Source organism: Lagopus leucura, unplaced genomic scaffold, assembly GCF_019238085.1.
Source record: "Lagopus leucura isolate 7727_CA_CO unplaced genomic scaffold, USGS_WTPT01 Super-Scaffold_100024, whole genome shotgun sequence".
NCBI lineage: Eukaryota > Metazoa > Chordata > Aves > Galliformes > Phasianidae > Lagopus > Lagopus leucura.
The window spans coordinates 4,280,178-4,293,348 of record NW_024962276.1 but is presented as its reverse complement, the minus strand read 5'-3'; the positions used below and the strand labels follow the sequence as shown (position 1 = coordinate 4,293,348).

General features: G+C 54.4%; 1 protein-coding gene across 3 annotated transcripts; it reads right to left on the bottom strand.

The window, feature by feature from the left end:
* Positions 1–268: 268 nt before the first annotated feature.
* On the bottom strand, positions 269–13,114 carry MMP28 (matrix metallopeptidase 28). Of its 3 annotated transcripts, XM_042879451.1 has the most exons (9): positions 12,801–13,114; positions 12,236–12,286; positions 6,834–6,913; positions 6,329–6,471; positions 4,689–4,910; positions 3,619–3,864; positions 3,264–3,413; positions 2,851–3,018; positions 269–1,618 (listed from the first exon to the last, which is right to left on the bottom strand). In XM_042879451.1, the coding sequence occupies exons 1-9, from the start codon at positions 12,939–12,941 to the stop codon at positions 1,224–1,226; spliced, it is 1,596 nt and encodes a 531-aa protein (XP_042735385.1). In that variant the 5' UTR covers positions 12,942–13,114; the 3' UTR covers positions 269–1,223. The 3 variants fall into 3 exon arrangements, with proteins under 3 accessions (XP_042735385.1, XP_042735387.1, XP_042735386.1); XM_042879453.1 differs by lacking the exon at positions 3,619–3,864; XM_042879452.1 differs by lacking the exons at positions 12,236–12,286; positions 12,801–13,114 and adding an exon at positions 9,950–10,036.
* Between the last annotated feature and the right edge of the window lie 57 nt (positions 13,115–13,171).

The following is a 13,171-nucleotide window of genomic DNA, read 5'->3' as shown; positions in this document are numbered from 1 at the left end:
ACAAAACGGCACCCAGCCACTGGGCAGCGTGTGTGGGATGCCTCAGCATGTCGTGGCATGAAGGAAAGCAAACAAGGGGAGCACACATCACTTGCTTTCTTCTGGGGGAGACTGATCCAGAAATCAGCCCCAACCCTCCTGCATGGACAAACCAAGCAATGCCCACTCCATCCCCATTTTCAGTACAGACCTTTTGAAAATCACGGGCTAGGGTATTTTTAAAAAATACAATAGCCTGACATGAAAACAGAGGGGAATGCCAGCACTGTGAATCTGGATGTTCACTTTATTCACCTTCAGGTCTCCAGGCTCCTGGAAAGATGCAAGTGATGTTGCATTATTACCATCTTATTCAAGATGAAACACTGCAGCCTCGTCTCTTTGGCAACACCAAAAAATTCCCCTGAGATGTTGAGCTGCGTGCGTGCCCCATGTCTGCACAGGAAGGGTTCATTCACAAATATCACAGACAACAAACCCAAAGGCTCCAAGATCTCAAATCAGAACAGGACTGAAGGGTGTACAGAACTCAATACTACTGCAGAGAGACAGAGAAGGGAACACTTGCCCTGCTCATGAAGGGAGCATAACCCTTATAATACAGCAGAGATTCCACCCTGCCCGTCCCCTGCTGCCCTCCAGCCCTTCTGTACTGTTTCACAGCTCCTCCTTTCCCCTGTTCCTTCACCTAAGATCTCTACTTCCTCCTCAAAACCACACTGTTTTGTTCAGAGCGCGCTCAGAGCTGGGCTTGTCCTGGGGTCTGTGTTCCATCAGCCCCAGGTATGGGGCAGCAAGGCCCCAGGTGCCACCTGAAAGACTGTAAACCCATGTTTATAGAGACATAAACCTACGGTTATGTCCAAAAATCTCTTCTTGTTTCAACCAAAAACAGTCTCAGTCGCTCATTTAAAACTACTGAAGCACCAGAGCACCCATCGGTAAGGCAGTTCTCTGCCTGATCATGAAAAAAACAAGAAAGGATTAACAAAAAACAGTCCTGGCTTGAAAAAAAATCCTTAAAGTTAACAGAAATGTTACATTTGCAGTCTCCGTGGCTTATCAGTGTTCTTATGGCTGAATCACAGCCCATCTGTGGGACCCTCCATCCCAGCCTCATCGCTGTTGTCCATGGTGTTGGGCCTGGGGACCAGCGGACCCCTTGGGTCAGTCAGTGGGATGGGCTCAGCCAACATGTTGTCCCAGCGATGCTTGGTGTTGGCTCAGAAGAGGATGTGCCCATCATTGGCATCCCAGCAGCCCATCCACGGCAGCTCGGCAGCCCACTTGCCATTGGCCACCACCTGCAGCTTGGCCTGGTTGAACCGCCAGTAGCGGTCATCCCGAAAGAAGTAGAGGAAGCCATCGCGGTGCACCACGGCCCCTGCTGTGCCAGGGGGTACGCCGTCCCAGTCTCGCAGGCTGCGGGGGTAGTAGGGCTCCAGGGCGAGGGTCTCCTCGCTCAGCACGAAGTATTTGGCTCCTTTGAAGAGCACCAGGCGCCGGAGCTGTTGGAAGTAGAGGGCTGTGTCGGGGTGGCGGGGCAGGCCGTGGGCACTGCACTTCTGGGGGAAGCCAGACACCAAGGTGGAGCCACGGTATTTCCAGCATCGACCACCTGGGATGGAGAAGAGAGGCTCAGTGACCACATAAGCCCGGATCATAGATGCACTGAGGTTGGAAAGGACCCCTAAGGTCATCAAGGCCAACTGCTAACCTGGCACGGACAAGTCTACCACTAAACCACACCCCCAGGCACCACATCTACAGATTCCTTAATTACCTCCAGGAATGGGGACTCAAACACATTCCTGGACTGTCTGTTCCAGTGCTGTACAACCCTCTCTGTGAATAAATTTTTCCTGACGCTGACCCTAAACCTTCCTTCGTGCAACTTGAGGCCATTATCTCCTGTATTATTGCTTGGTCCTCATAGCCTACGGATTCCAGCCATCCCAGAGATGACCTGGCCCTGGGCACATCCCTATTGGGCTTTCCCACAGGTTGGGAAAGGAAGAAGCAGCTCCAGAGCAGAGAGGCAAACTGGGCTCTCTTGGTGCCTATGCCACGCTTCCGCAAGAACAGATGGGGATGAAAGGTTTTGTACAGCAGGACAGATATCGCTCACATCCCTCCTGTGCTGGGACAACCCAGACTAGAACAGAAATTCACAGCAGCCTCAGATATCCCCGCTGCAGCTGGGGCCATCCCTGCAGGCACATGTAGATAGACAAAAGCTCCTTTCTACTCCTGGGTCTGGCCCTGCAGAGGGGCTTCTGGCTCTCCCCCAGCTGCAACAACAAAGTCCCTTTCTGGCAGACTTGTGAGTGGTTTCCATCACAAGTTCAGGCTGACCTCAGTGTCCTGCCTGCCTGGCCTGACCTTTCTCTGCCCTGACAGCTGTGCCACAGGCAGCTTACAGATGGCAGCAAGGCACCAGGGACAGGGCACAAACCATGAGAACGCAGTGCTCAGATCATCTTCTTGCAGTTACGCATTTTTGAAGAATATTTTCTCCTAAAAATGCGTCTGCTTTAGTTTTCAAATCCAGGGAATGCTGCTCTCTGGACTGGGCTAAAAGGGAAACTGAGGCATGGGGCAATGGGGGTTCATGCAAAGCTAATTTGTGACCGCAGCATCCTGGAGCCTGCACCCATGGGTAGATGTCACACGAAGGGACATGATCTAGAGTGGTCACAGCCATGGGTCGATGGTTGGACTGGATGATCATATTGGTCTTTCCAACCTTAACGATTTTGATTCTATGATTCATGGGACTCAGCGATGTCTCAGCCCCTTGGCACAGCATCAGGCTGACAGACCAATCAATACAACCTGCATCTCACTGACCTTTGAAGAAGTAGAAGCTGTGGCTGAATGGGGAGTAGGCACAGGCATCGATACCGGCAGGCAGCCCTGGCCAGCGCATGTGCAAGGGTTGAGGCTGGCTGGTGTTGCCGCTGGCTGATACCACCCAGAAGTGGCTGCCCTTGAAGATATACAGGTTGTGTTCTGTGTCTGCAGGGCAGAAGAGATGATGAGGGTGAGAAGCTTGGTGCCACATCACAAACCCAGCATTGTTCCACTGATCATCACCTCTTGTCCCTCCAACTCCCGTGAGACGTCCATATGGGGCTGAGGACATCCCAGCCCAGCCCAGCCCAGCCCAGCCCCTCTTTCCATCATTCTGGGAATCTTATTGAGTGAGGAGAGGCTGCTGGACAGGTTGGGAATGTTTGGGGAGAGGGCTTGTGGCCACATACCAGCAGTTATGGCATCGAAGAAGGAGCTGCAGTAGTAGGTGCTGAGGCTCCGCCGTTGATGTTCCTCACCATACAGGTCCCCACTCCAGTCCTGGAAGTGAGTGAAGACCCTTCCTGGCAGCTGGATGGCCAAGCCCCTGGAGGGCTTTCCTGAGACAGAGCAAGGTGAGAGTCATGGAATAGGGCACTGAAGCAGGAGCACAAGGCTGGCAAGCCATCAGAGGGCATCAAACAATTGGTGCACCCCAGTCTGGTTCCTATTGCCCTCAGTAACAGTGGCACAGACATACTCCCACCTCTGTTTCTCGCCCTCCACCCCAAAGACCATCTCAAGTAGCACCCAACAGATGCTCACCATACAAGTTCTGGATGGCCAAGATGTCATCCCAGTTGAGAACAAAGTCCTTGCCGAGCTTCTTGTAGTAGGGTGACATGAGGGCACTCTTGGTGGGCGAGTGCTCCAGCCCCAGTGTGTGCCCCACCTCGTGTGCAACGACCACAAAGAGGTTGCGGCCTTTGCCACTGTGCAGGGACCAGCGCTCGGCGCTGTCAAAGTGGGCTTCTCCACGTCGGGGGAAGAAGGCGTGGGCCAGGGCTCCCCCTGGGGACAAAACAGCTCTGGGTTGCTTCAATAGACTTCAATTTTAGGTCTTCGAGGGGCTTCCCAAAGGGAATTCCTTGAGAATTGGTCTCTACTACAAGAAAGACATTGATGCCAAAGATAGGCAGAAAGCTGGGAAGGCTCTGGAGCACAAATTGTATGGGGAGTGGCTGAGGCAATGGGAGGGTTCAGTCTGGAGAAGAGAAGGCTCAGAAGGGACCTTTCCACTCTTTCCAATGCTCTGAAAGGATCTTGAGGCAAGGTGGGAGTTGGCTTTGCTTCCAGGTAACAGTGATAGGATGAGAGGTGATGGACTCAAGTTGTGCCAGGGGACGTTCAGGTTGGGTGCTAGGAAACTTTTCTCCAAAGGAACTGCATTGCAATGGCACCGCTGCCCAGGGAGGTGGGGGAGTCACCATCCCTGGAGGTGTTCCAGAGCTGTGGAGATGTGGCATTGAGGGATGTGGGCTGTGGGCAGTGCTGGTGAGAGCGGGCTGGGGTTGGACGTGGGGATCTGAGAGGCCTTTTCTAACCTTAATGATTCTACGATTTCATGCACTATGTGAAACCCAAACCATGTCTGAAAGGGATGAGGCAAGAGCATGGTGTGAGGGCTCCTTGAAGGCCATCACCATGCTTCAACCATGATCAACTCAACCACCTCCCAGGTAACCTACAGCTGCGGGACTGGGAACTCAGGACCCCAAACCACCTTCACTCAAGCTGCTGGGTACTGGGAAGACACCACCTCCACCCCAACAATCCCCAGCCAGGAAGAGCCCCCATTGTAGAAGAGAAGCTTACGAGGAGGGAGCGACCAGCACCTGGCCCATCGAAGGCATTGTTGATCCCATCGTTGTGGTCCCCGTGGAAGAAGGTCAGACGGATGTCAGCCGGGCCATCCCGTGCTTCCCAAAACACCAGCGAGGAGACGTTGCTCCAGAGCTCAAAGGCAGCCCTGACAGCCAGGCGCACCTCGTGCTGCGGCAGGTACGGGGGCCAGTTCACCACGCGGTACGTCAGGTGCCTCTTGTGCCACTTGCTGCCTGCAGGATGGGCACTGCACAGGATCTGAGCCGGCTCTGATGGAGCCACCACCAGATGGCTGCCCCAGGTACCAGGTCAGACCTTGCCTGGGACAGCAGCTGGGGCACCCAGTTGATGCTCTCCTTGCCTTGTTGCTCCTCCTGAGGCCAAATCCAGACCTCAACTTATTGGATCAGTGCCCACTCCAAGGTCTTGGCTTCCAGGGAGTGAAAGCAAAGGCACGAAGGGGAAAATAATTAGGGAGGATGCTCACATCTGGCCGGGGGCGAACAGGAGTGGGAAAGAAGCCATGGGGCTGCACTGGGAATATGTGAGTGCTGGAGCCAGTGCTGAGGAGTGGGAACAGTGATGGAGCTGCAGCAGCTGCCCTGCTCCAGATGTGTGGGAAAGGGGAAGGATGGGGTTACACAGTGCTCTGCAATACACAATAACTTCTTGCAGCAAATCAAGATGGTGCCGATATCCCCCTCTGTAGCCCAGGACAGCTGGGTGAGGTCTGGGGCAGGCTCAGTGCCCAGCTGCTCTGAGGCAGGGCAATAGGGCTAACCGTACACTGGTGCTGGTTTGGGTACATATAATGACCACCACCTCCTATGCACCTGTCTCACGAAGTTGGGACAGAAAAACAAAGCCTGGGGAGAAATGCCTCTTTGCCATAATTTTTGGCTGTCCCACCCAGATGTGACCCATGGGGCACACAGAGTCCCTTGCTGCTCCTCGGTGCCTTGATGGGCACAGCTCTGAGATGACACTCAGCGTCCCACCTGACCCTGCACGCAGAGCACTCCTGCAGCAGGACATACGGCATCCCAGGGACCAGGACTGACAGCTCCAGTGGATATTAAAGCCCAGCAAGGTGCCCAGAACAAAGCCCAGCTGGGGACATCCTGCTGTGCACATCCCAGTGCTGCAGCTGGGGCCGGTGACCTGGCTGAGGCATCCTGCAGTGGTTGGCAGCATGCTGGTTGACAAAAGCCTTTGCTGGCTCAGCTGTGGCTTCCTGCTCCAAGGCAGATAAACAGCCAGCTTAGCACAAAGCCATGCGCCTTCCTGCCCGGCGCCGGACACCCCGTCCCCCCCTTTGTCCCGTCAGCACTGCTCCAGGCCCCAGCCTGCTGCCATTCCTGCAGCAGTGAGCTGAGCAGCTGAATGCCTTTTGCTACCTCCGTGAAGGAACTTTTGGGGGCCACAAGCCGAGGACGGAAAGCACAGAACTGAGCTGCATCCCATCCCATCTCTTGGCTTCATCCAGCCCTGCTATGAGCAAAGGAGCTGACAAGGCACAGAGCCCTGCCTTAGTCTCACCCTCATTTTCCCCATATCCCATACGCACGGCTGCTCCCAGCCCTCCTGCTCTCTAGGAACCACGCTATCCATCCACCAGCCCAGCACCCCCAGCCCAGACCCCAGTGCTCACCGTGCTGCATGGAGCGCCTGCGGCGCGGGGCCGTGGGGCGGCTCTCCCCATCGCCCGTCCCGCAGCGAGGACGGCCCATCTGCCGAAGCGTGGGGACGTCCAGCACCCCGCTGGGAGGGAGGTGGCTCACACGCTGGAAATCCCTACAAAGGAAGGGAGATGTCAAAACCCTGCGTTTCCCGATAGCGATGCCTGGAGCCCAGCCAGGGCTTCCACTCTGTGCCAGTTCTGTGCCCCACTGGCAGGAGTGCATCTGAGAGATAATGCCAGATCCCAAACACTCTGAGATCTCCAAACCTCAGCCTCGCTGCCGGCATTGTAATGGGGACAGCAGGCCATAAAAGGCAAATAACACTGCGCCAACAAGTCGTGTCTCTCTGCAGCTCATGCTTCAGTATCTGGCAGTGAGAGAGCCCTGAGCTGCAAAACACATTGCTCGGGGCACACAGCTCCCACACAGCCTGGGGAGATGCATTGCTGCTGGTTTTAAAACAAAGGTTCCTACCTCAGTGCTGCTGTGAACTCCACAGGGCTGAGCTGGCCTGGCTGTGGTGCTCCCAGGTAGCCATATTTCTGCAGGAACAGCTGTGGGGACAGAAACGGGACAGGGGACAGACATGGGGTGGGTTCAGGGTGTGTTCACTTGTATAGGGATAAAGATGTGGTGGGAGAGAGCATAGCAAACCCAGAAATTCCTGTCTATTGCTTCACTACACCATGATGATTCCCATGATATGAGTCCATGCACTTGGACAGCTTCACATGCCTTTTGCTCATTTTTTACAGACCTTGGATATTTGGCCACGGCCCCACGGAGGCAGACTGCACGATGCCATCCACACCAGGGGCTACCAGACCCACGCACCCATCTCCAACCACCAGCAACTCGATGCAATATTTGCAACAATGGCCACAATGCAGACTTCAGCAAGGCCAGGCTGGGCAGGGCCAGTCCCAAGGCTGCTGGCCATCCCCATCCCACCTCATCCCCATTTCATCACTATCCCATCCCCATTCCACCAATAACCCATCCCCATCAACGTTTCATTCCTAATCCCATCCCATCCCATCTCATCATCATCCCATCCCATCCCCAACTCCATCCCATCCCCATCAACACCCCCATCGCTGTCCCAACCCCAACCCATCCCCATCCCCAAGCAGGATGTGCAGCTGAGCAGGGACACACATGGGGCAGTCGGCTCTGCCAAGCCATTCTTCTCCTTATCATCCATTGTAAAGGATGGAAATCGCCAGGCTGAACTTGCTCCAGCACATAAACTGCTTTTCAAAGAAAACAAGCATTTCCCCGTGCCCCGGCTGCCCCCAGCTTTCTGAGAGGTTTAGCAGTGATTTTTCCAGGAATGTTCCACACCCGTCTCCCCCATCCCACAGGGACGGCAGAGCCGCCTCCCCGCATCCTGTTAGTGAGAAGGCCCTGCATTAAGGGGATGGGGAATTAAAAGGGAAAGTGACTGCTTGGCCACGCACATCCCTGCACGTGGGGATGTGGAATGCATTGTGAGAACCCCGAGCAGAATGTTTTGGGACTCAAATGCCCTGCACTGCCCATGCCTTTCCTACCTCAACTTTTCACAGTCATTAAGATTAGAAAGGACCTCAAAGATCTCCAAGTCCAAGCCATCCCACTATGCCCACTGCCCATATCCCTCAGTGCCACATCCCCATGGTCCTGGAACACCTCCAGGGACAGTGATCCCACCAGCTCTCTGTGCAGATGTGCCACTGCATCACCACACTAAAAATGACAACTGGAAGCTGGTTCCTGTCCCCTAATCCCATTCTTGAAGCATGAAAATGATTTTTCTCCACCATGAGCTCATGAATACTTGAAAACCCATCTGGGTAAGGCTGAGTGCGTGGCGATAAGAGAACAGCCCACAGCAGCTGTTCCTAAGCATCACCAAAATGTTCACCATCAAAATGTTCCCATGTTGCTCATTATTGTCACTCTCTAGATTGCCTCTGGCTGTGACATTCGGACAGTTTGGGGACCATTCGATGCCCAGGACCTGCAGCATTCAGCCCCTCCTGCCCCCAACAGGGAATGGCTCTTTTCCATACAATGGGAAAAGAAAAACAGCAGGAAGCCAAGAGCCATGAAATATGCCCAGCTCCCCCTCTGCACCAGGAGGGAAACAAGGAGAGGAAGGTCTGACTGCCTGGATCACTGTGGGGCTGCAGGGGGTGGAGGAGCCCTCCCATACAGCCCTGGAAATCAGCTGAGAGCCACAGGCAAGGAAACACCTTGCCTTGACTGCAGGCATCCCGGGTGGCAGGCAGCCAGCGGCACGCAGCCTGGCCTCCCTCCTTGGGACTGGGACAACAACAGCCCCCAGACAGCCCCCCCCCCCACCAGATGCTCCATTCCTGGCCCCTTTCCATCACTGAAGTACCAAGAACACTCAGACGAGCAACTTCCCCTGCCTGCAGGGCTGCTTGCAATGACTGTGGTCCCCCTGGGCACAGTGCAGCCAACAGCATCCCATGAGCCAGCATGGGCTGAGCATCCCCAGCTCCATTCCACATCACTTTGGCACCAGCTGGAGCTGGGGCAGCTTCCCTGTTTGGTTCCCTGTAGATACAGTGAGAGCTGGAGCCAGCAAACACCACGGAGTTCTGGCGCCGTTGGGTGTCGGCACCTTGGGGTTATGGCACAAGCATGCACAGATCACTGCCTGCCAGGATGGTGGGGATATTACAGGCTCTGAAGCCTCCACCTCCCTCTGCTCTCCTAAACGCATTCCTGTCTGCATTTGCAGCCCCTGAGGCACAATCCTCACGTCTCTTTGTTTGAGTGTGTGTGTGTAAATGTATATATAAAGTTACATACACATTCACAGAAATATACAAGAGGGGAGATAGATCCAGAGCTGGGCTGTCCTCCCAGTGGAAGGGTGGGGGCTGATCTCATGGGTTAGCACGGGCCTGATGGATTTGGGGATACCATCCTTGCCATCAGCAGGATGCGAGCAGGAACATCACACATAGAATCACAGAATGGTTGGAGTTGGAAGAGACCCCCAGAGGGCATCTGCTCCCACTGCCTGCAGAACACTGGGACACCCACAGCTCCATCAGTGCTCACAGCCCTCCAGCCTGACCCTGGGGGTATGCAGGGATGGAGCTGTGAGCAGTCTGTGCAGTGCCTCACTGCCTGTATTGGAAACAACTTCTTCCTTATACTCAGCCTAAATCCCCCTTTAAACCTGCTGGGCTGCATGCTGCCGAGCGCCCGCAGATAACGAGATGATGAACATAAATGTATTTCCAATTAAACACCCCAACTTCAGCTGCAATTGTAATGAAAACGAGCGCAATGAAAACACAACCCGAGTGGACATTTTCACCTCTAGGCTTCTGCAGCCCTTTGTTGCTAATTTTGACCACACTAAAAGCAATAATAATGTAAAAAACCCACCAACTTTGTGACATCAGATGCAACGTCTGATGACAATTTCAGCTCCCAAAAGGGACAGCAAGCCGACGTCCCGCTTAGAGAAAAGCCAAACCCCGCCACGTCCCAACACCCCAACCCCTCCACGCTCGCTCATCCCCGCTCCCCGCCCGCCCCATTCATTCCCCGCACCGCTCTCCTACCTCCGCCCGCCGCCGCTCGCCCCGCACCGCCGCGCCCCGCACGGCCGCCAACAGCAGCAGCAGCCCGAGCGCCGCCCGCAGCCCCATGGCCGCACCGCACCGCACCGCACCGCACCGCTCCGCGCTCCGCCGCTCCTCCCGCTGCCCCGCCCGGGGACTGAGCTCCGCCCGCGTGTGCCGAGCGTGCCCGGGGCTGCGGGGCGCAGAGGTGGGCGCAGGGTTGGCTGCCCCTCCGCCCCCAGATCGCGCACTGGGAGCCGCGTTTTCCTCCGGCTGTCCCCGACCGCTGTGCTTCTTCCAATGGATTCGGCCCTTCTGCGTGCTCCCCGCGCTATTTTGTTCTCATTTAAGCAAAGCGAAAGGATGTTTGGTTCGGAAAAATAATAGGATGTGACTTAGGGCTGCTTTGTTTCCGTGCCAGCTCCGACCACACGCCTCTTGTAAAGCCCACAACTCTTCTTTCTGTCCAGCCCACAAAGCTCCAGGAGCAGTGGTACCCGCAGGGCCCTGGGCAACTTGGGGCAGCACAGGAGGGGCGGAGGGGGTCCAAAACAAAGGAATTCGTGCAACGCAGGATGATAAAGAATGGGGAGAGGCTGTCAATGGGATGGAAGAGGAGGGGGCTGAGTGATGGGGAGAGGGGCACAAACAGCAGGCGCAGGTCGGAGCTGCGCTTCCTTTCCAAACAAGAGCAGCACTGTCTGCAAACGCAGCCGTGTTTGGCTCGTCTCGAGGAAGCAACCGGTCCATCTGCTGTTCCCCTTAAGAATAGGGGTGAGGAGGAAGCCTGGCTCGGGCCCAGCAGCAGCAGGAAGTGCCGTGGCTGCTTGTAGTGCAGGGAAGGGCTGGGGGCACCTGGTGCTGCTGCATCAGTCCTCGCTCACGATGGCTGGTGGCACAGGGTGGGAAAAACTGGGGATTGGGGCCCAGCACACAGCACAGGGATGATGCCTGCTGTCAGTCCTCTCCCCACCCCTCGCTGGGTATCAGCAAGGCAGCAGCACTCACCTGGTCGTGGTGGGGAGCAGCGGATGTGGTTGGCACAGCACCAAGGCTGCGAAACTCAGCTGCAGTGCTGAGCCCCATGAATCACTGCCCATGAACCAGTTATGAAACAGTGCTGGAAGGCACCCATACAGCTGAGCAGCAACAGTGTTTACCGTAACTGATAAGTGAATAGCAACAGCGTTGCTCCTCTCCAACCGACACCGTGCACAAAAGCTGTAGGTGAAATTCCATCTGCCTCCCCTGCACCACAGCTCTTCTCCAAAGCCTCCTCTCTGGGACCGGTGCACCACCCAAGTTCCAGCAGATGTCACATTAGACGACAGACGTGGAAGGACGGCTCGCTCTTCCCAGCCCTTTTGCCAAAGCAATTTCCCCAGCAACACCATCTGCTAGGGGCAGCGTCCCACGAGCTCTGTGCTACCCTGGAAATGGGAATTCTCATTTCTAGGTTACACAGAGCAGCCCCGGCCCGAAACCCCGAGCTTATTTTGCTCTCCCTGATACAGCTTAGCTCCTTTTGTTGTTTTTCAGCCCTGTAACGACTGTATGCCTCTTCTGCATCGGCATCTTCCCACTAGGCTTTGCTCCATAAAGTCATTGTTGAGCTTGGCAAGGGTGAGATGTGTTTTTATAAATAAACTGCCAGCATTCCATACAGGACTGATTTCCAAAACTAAAACCTCACAGCATAAAAAAAATATACTGCAAGCTAGATCATAGACAGAGATGGAGGCAGCACGGAGCTGCTCCCAGCCCAACTGCTCCCTCAATGGGAATCACCTCTCACGTTTCTCCCAGCACCTTCTGGGGAGAAATTCATTGTAGCATTTGTGAGATGTGCCCTTCATTTTCAATCTGGCTGCTGGCATGCCAAAAAAGCAAGAGGGAGCTTGTTTACCTTACACTTACCCTGCTGAACTTTAGGTAGTTGATGAGAAAATCCGCAGTGCTGCAGGATTTAGCCAACAGCTGGCGGCAATGACACGGTTAAACCATCATCTGGGTTTATATCTTTACAGACCATGTCTTCCCAGGGCTCCCACATTAATTTCACTCTCTACACCAACTGAAAACCACAAGTGCCAGGAAACCAGCACCGCCCCTTCCCTGTCTGACTTGCAAGACAAAACAGCTGCTGGCAAAGATGTTTTCACGGTCTTAAAAAGCATGTAAGAACACAGGTTGTCTTGCCCCAGCACAGAACCCATCACAAACAAAGCAAACATTCAGCTTCAGTGCCAGGCTGGGAAGGTGGTGAGAGCTCCAGCAGTTTCTTACTTGAATGCTGATCTGCTGAGTAATCCAGCTGGTAATGACTGTGCTCTTAGCCTGGGGGAAAAAGCAAGTTTGGAGCTTTAGAAAGTCTTAAATAGAGCTAGAGCTGTTGAGAACTGCTGCCCCCAGTGTTAGAAGTGGCAGCTTTCCAACCACCATCACTTACCCCCAGAGGAATGTGGGCCCATGCCATTCCTGCTGCAGGACAGTTACATTTATAGACTGTACCCCAAGCTAGGGAGCTGGGTCACAACATTAACAAAACCTATTTTTGTTCAGTTCTTAGTAAGCTCTGACCAAGATGGCTGGGAGGCCACTGAGATTGCACAGCTGTGTGCCCCATTATATGGATTACAGATACAGACCCTACAAATGTGCAGAGTGCAGAGTGAGAATCCTCTCTTCAAACCCTGGCTTTAATGCTGAATTCCAAACGTTTACAATGTGCCCACCTGGACGTCATCCACATCCCTTCTCAGAGATTACACTGCAGCATGTAACACTTGTTTGCTATCATCCACATTTCAAAAACAGCAACTGAAATGTAGAGTGATCCATAGCAAGTTACCTTTTTTGTTTGTTTTTTGAAGCTGTTCCACCTTGTTTTTGGAGCTGTTGCTTGGACGTGACGAGCTCCTGCTGGAGGCACGAGAGCACACTGCCATCTGCCTGCTCCTCGGGAAAGCTGCAGGGCACACACAGCAGGCATCACAGCTCGAGCAGAGCAGGACTTCAGTCTCAGGGCAAAATGGGAACGGAGCAGGGGACAGGTCTGTAAATCTGGGACAAAGGGTGTAAAGCAAACAAGCGTGCGACTGACTTAACTGCAGGTTTTCAAGCGAAAGCAGCACTTCGTTAATGACACTTCATTAAAAACAAGATCCTAATTAGGTCCCACCACTGGAAGACAGGGGGTGTGTGAAGAAGGACATACAACTG

What these genes read in the sequence shown, in the direction of transcription:
- MMP28 (XM_042879451.1), bottom strand. Translation starts at nt 12,941, where the DNA reads ATGCCTGCTGTGTGTGCCCTGCAGCTTTCCCGAGGAGCAGGCAGATGG. An exon ending in TCAAAAAACAAACAAAAAAG is followed by an intron (nt 12,287 to 12,800) that starts GTAACTTGCTAT and finishes TTTTTCCCCCAG; the next exon opens with GCTAAGAGCACAGTCATTAC. An exon ending in CAGCTTCTACTTCTTCAAAG is followed by an intron (nt 1,619 to 2,850) that starts GTCAGTGAGATG and finishes TCTCCATCCCAG; the next exon opens with GTGGTCGATGCTGGAAATAC.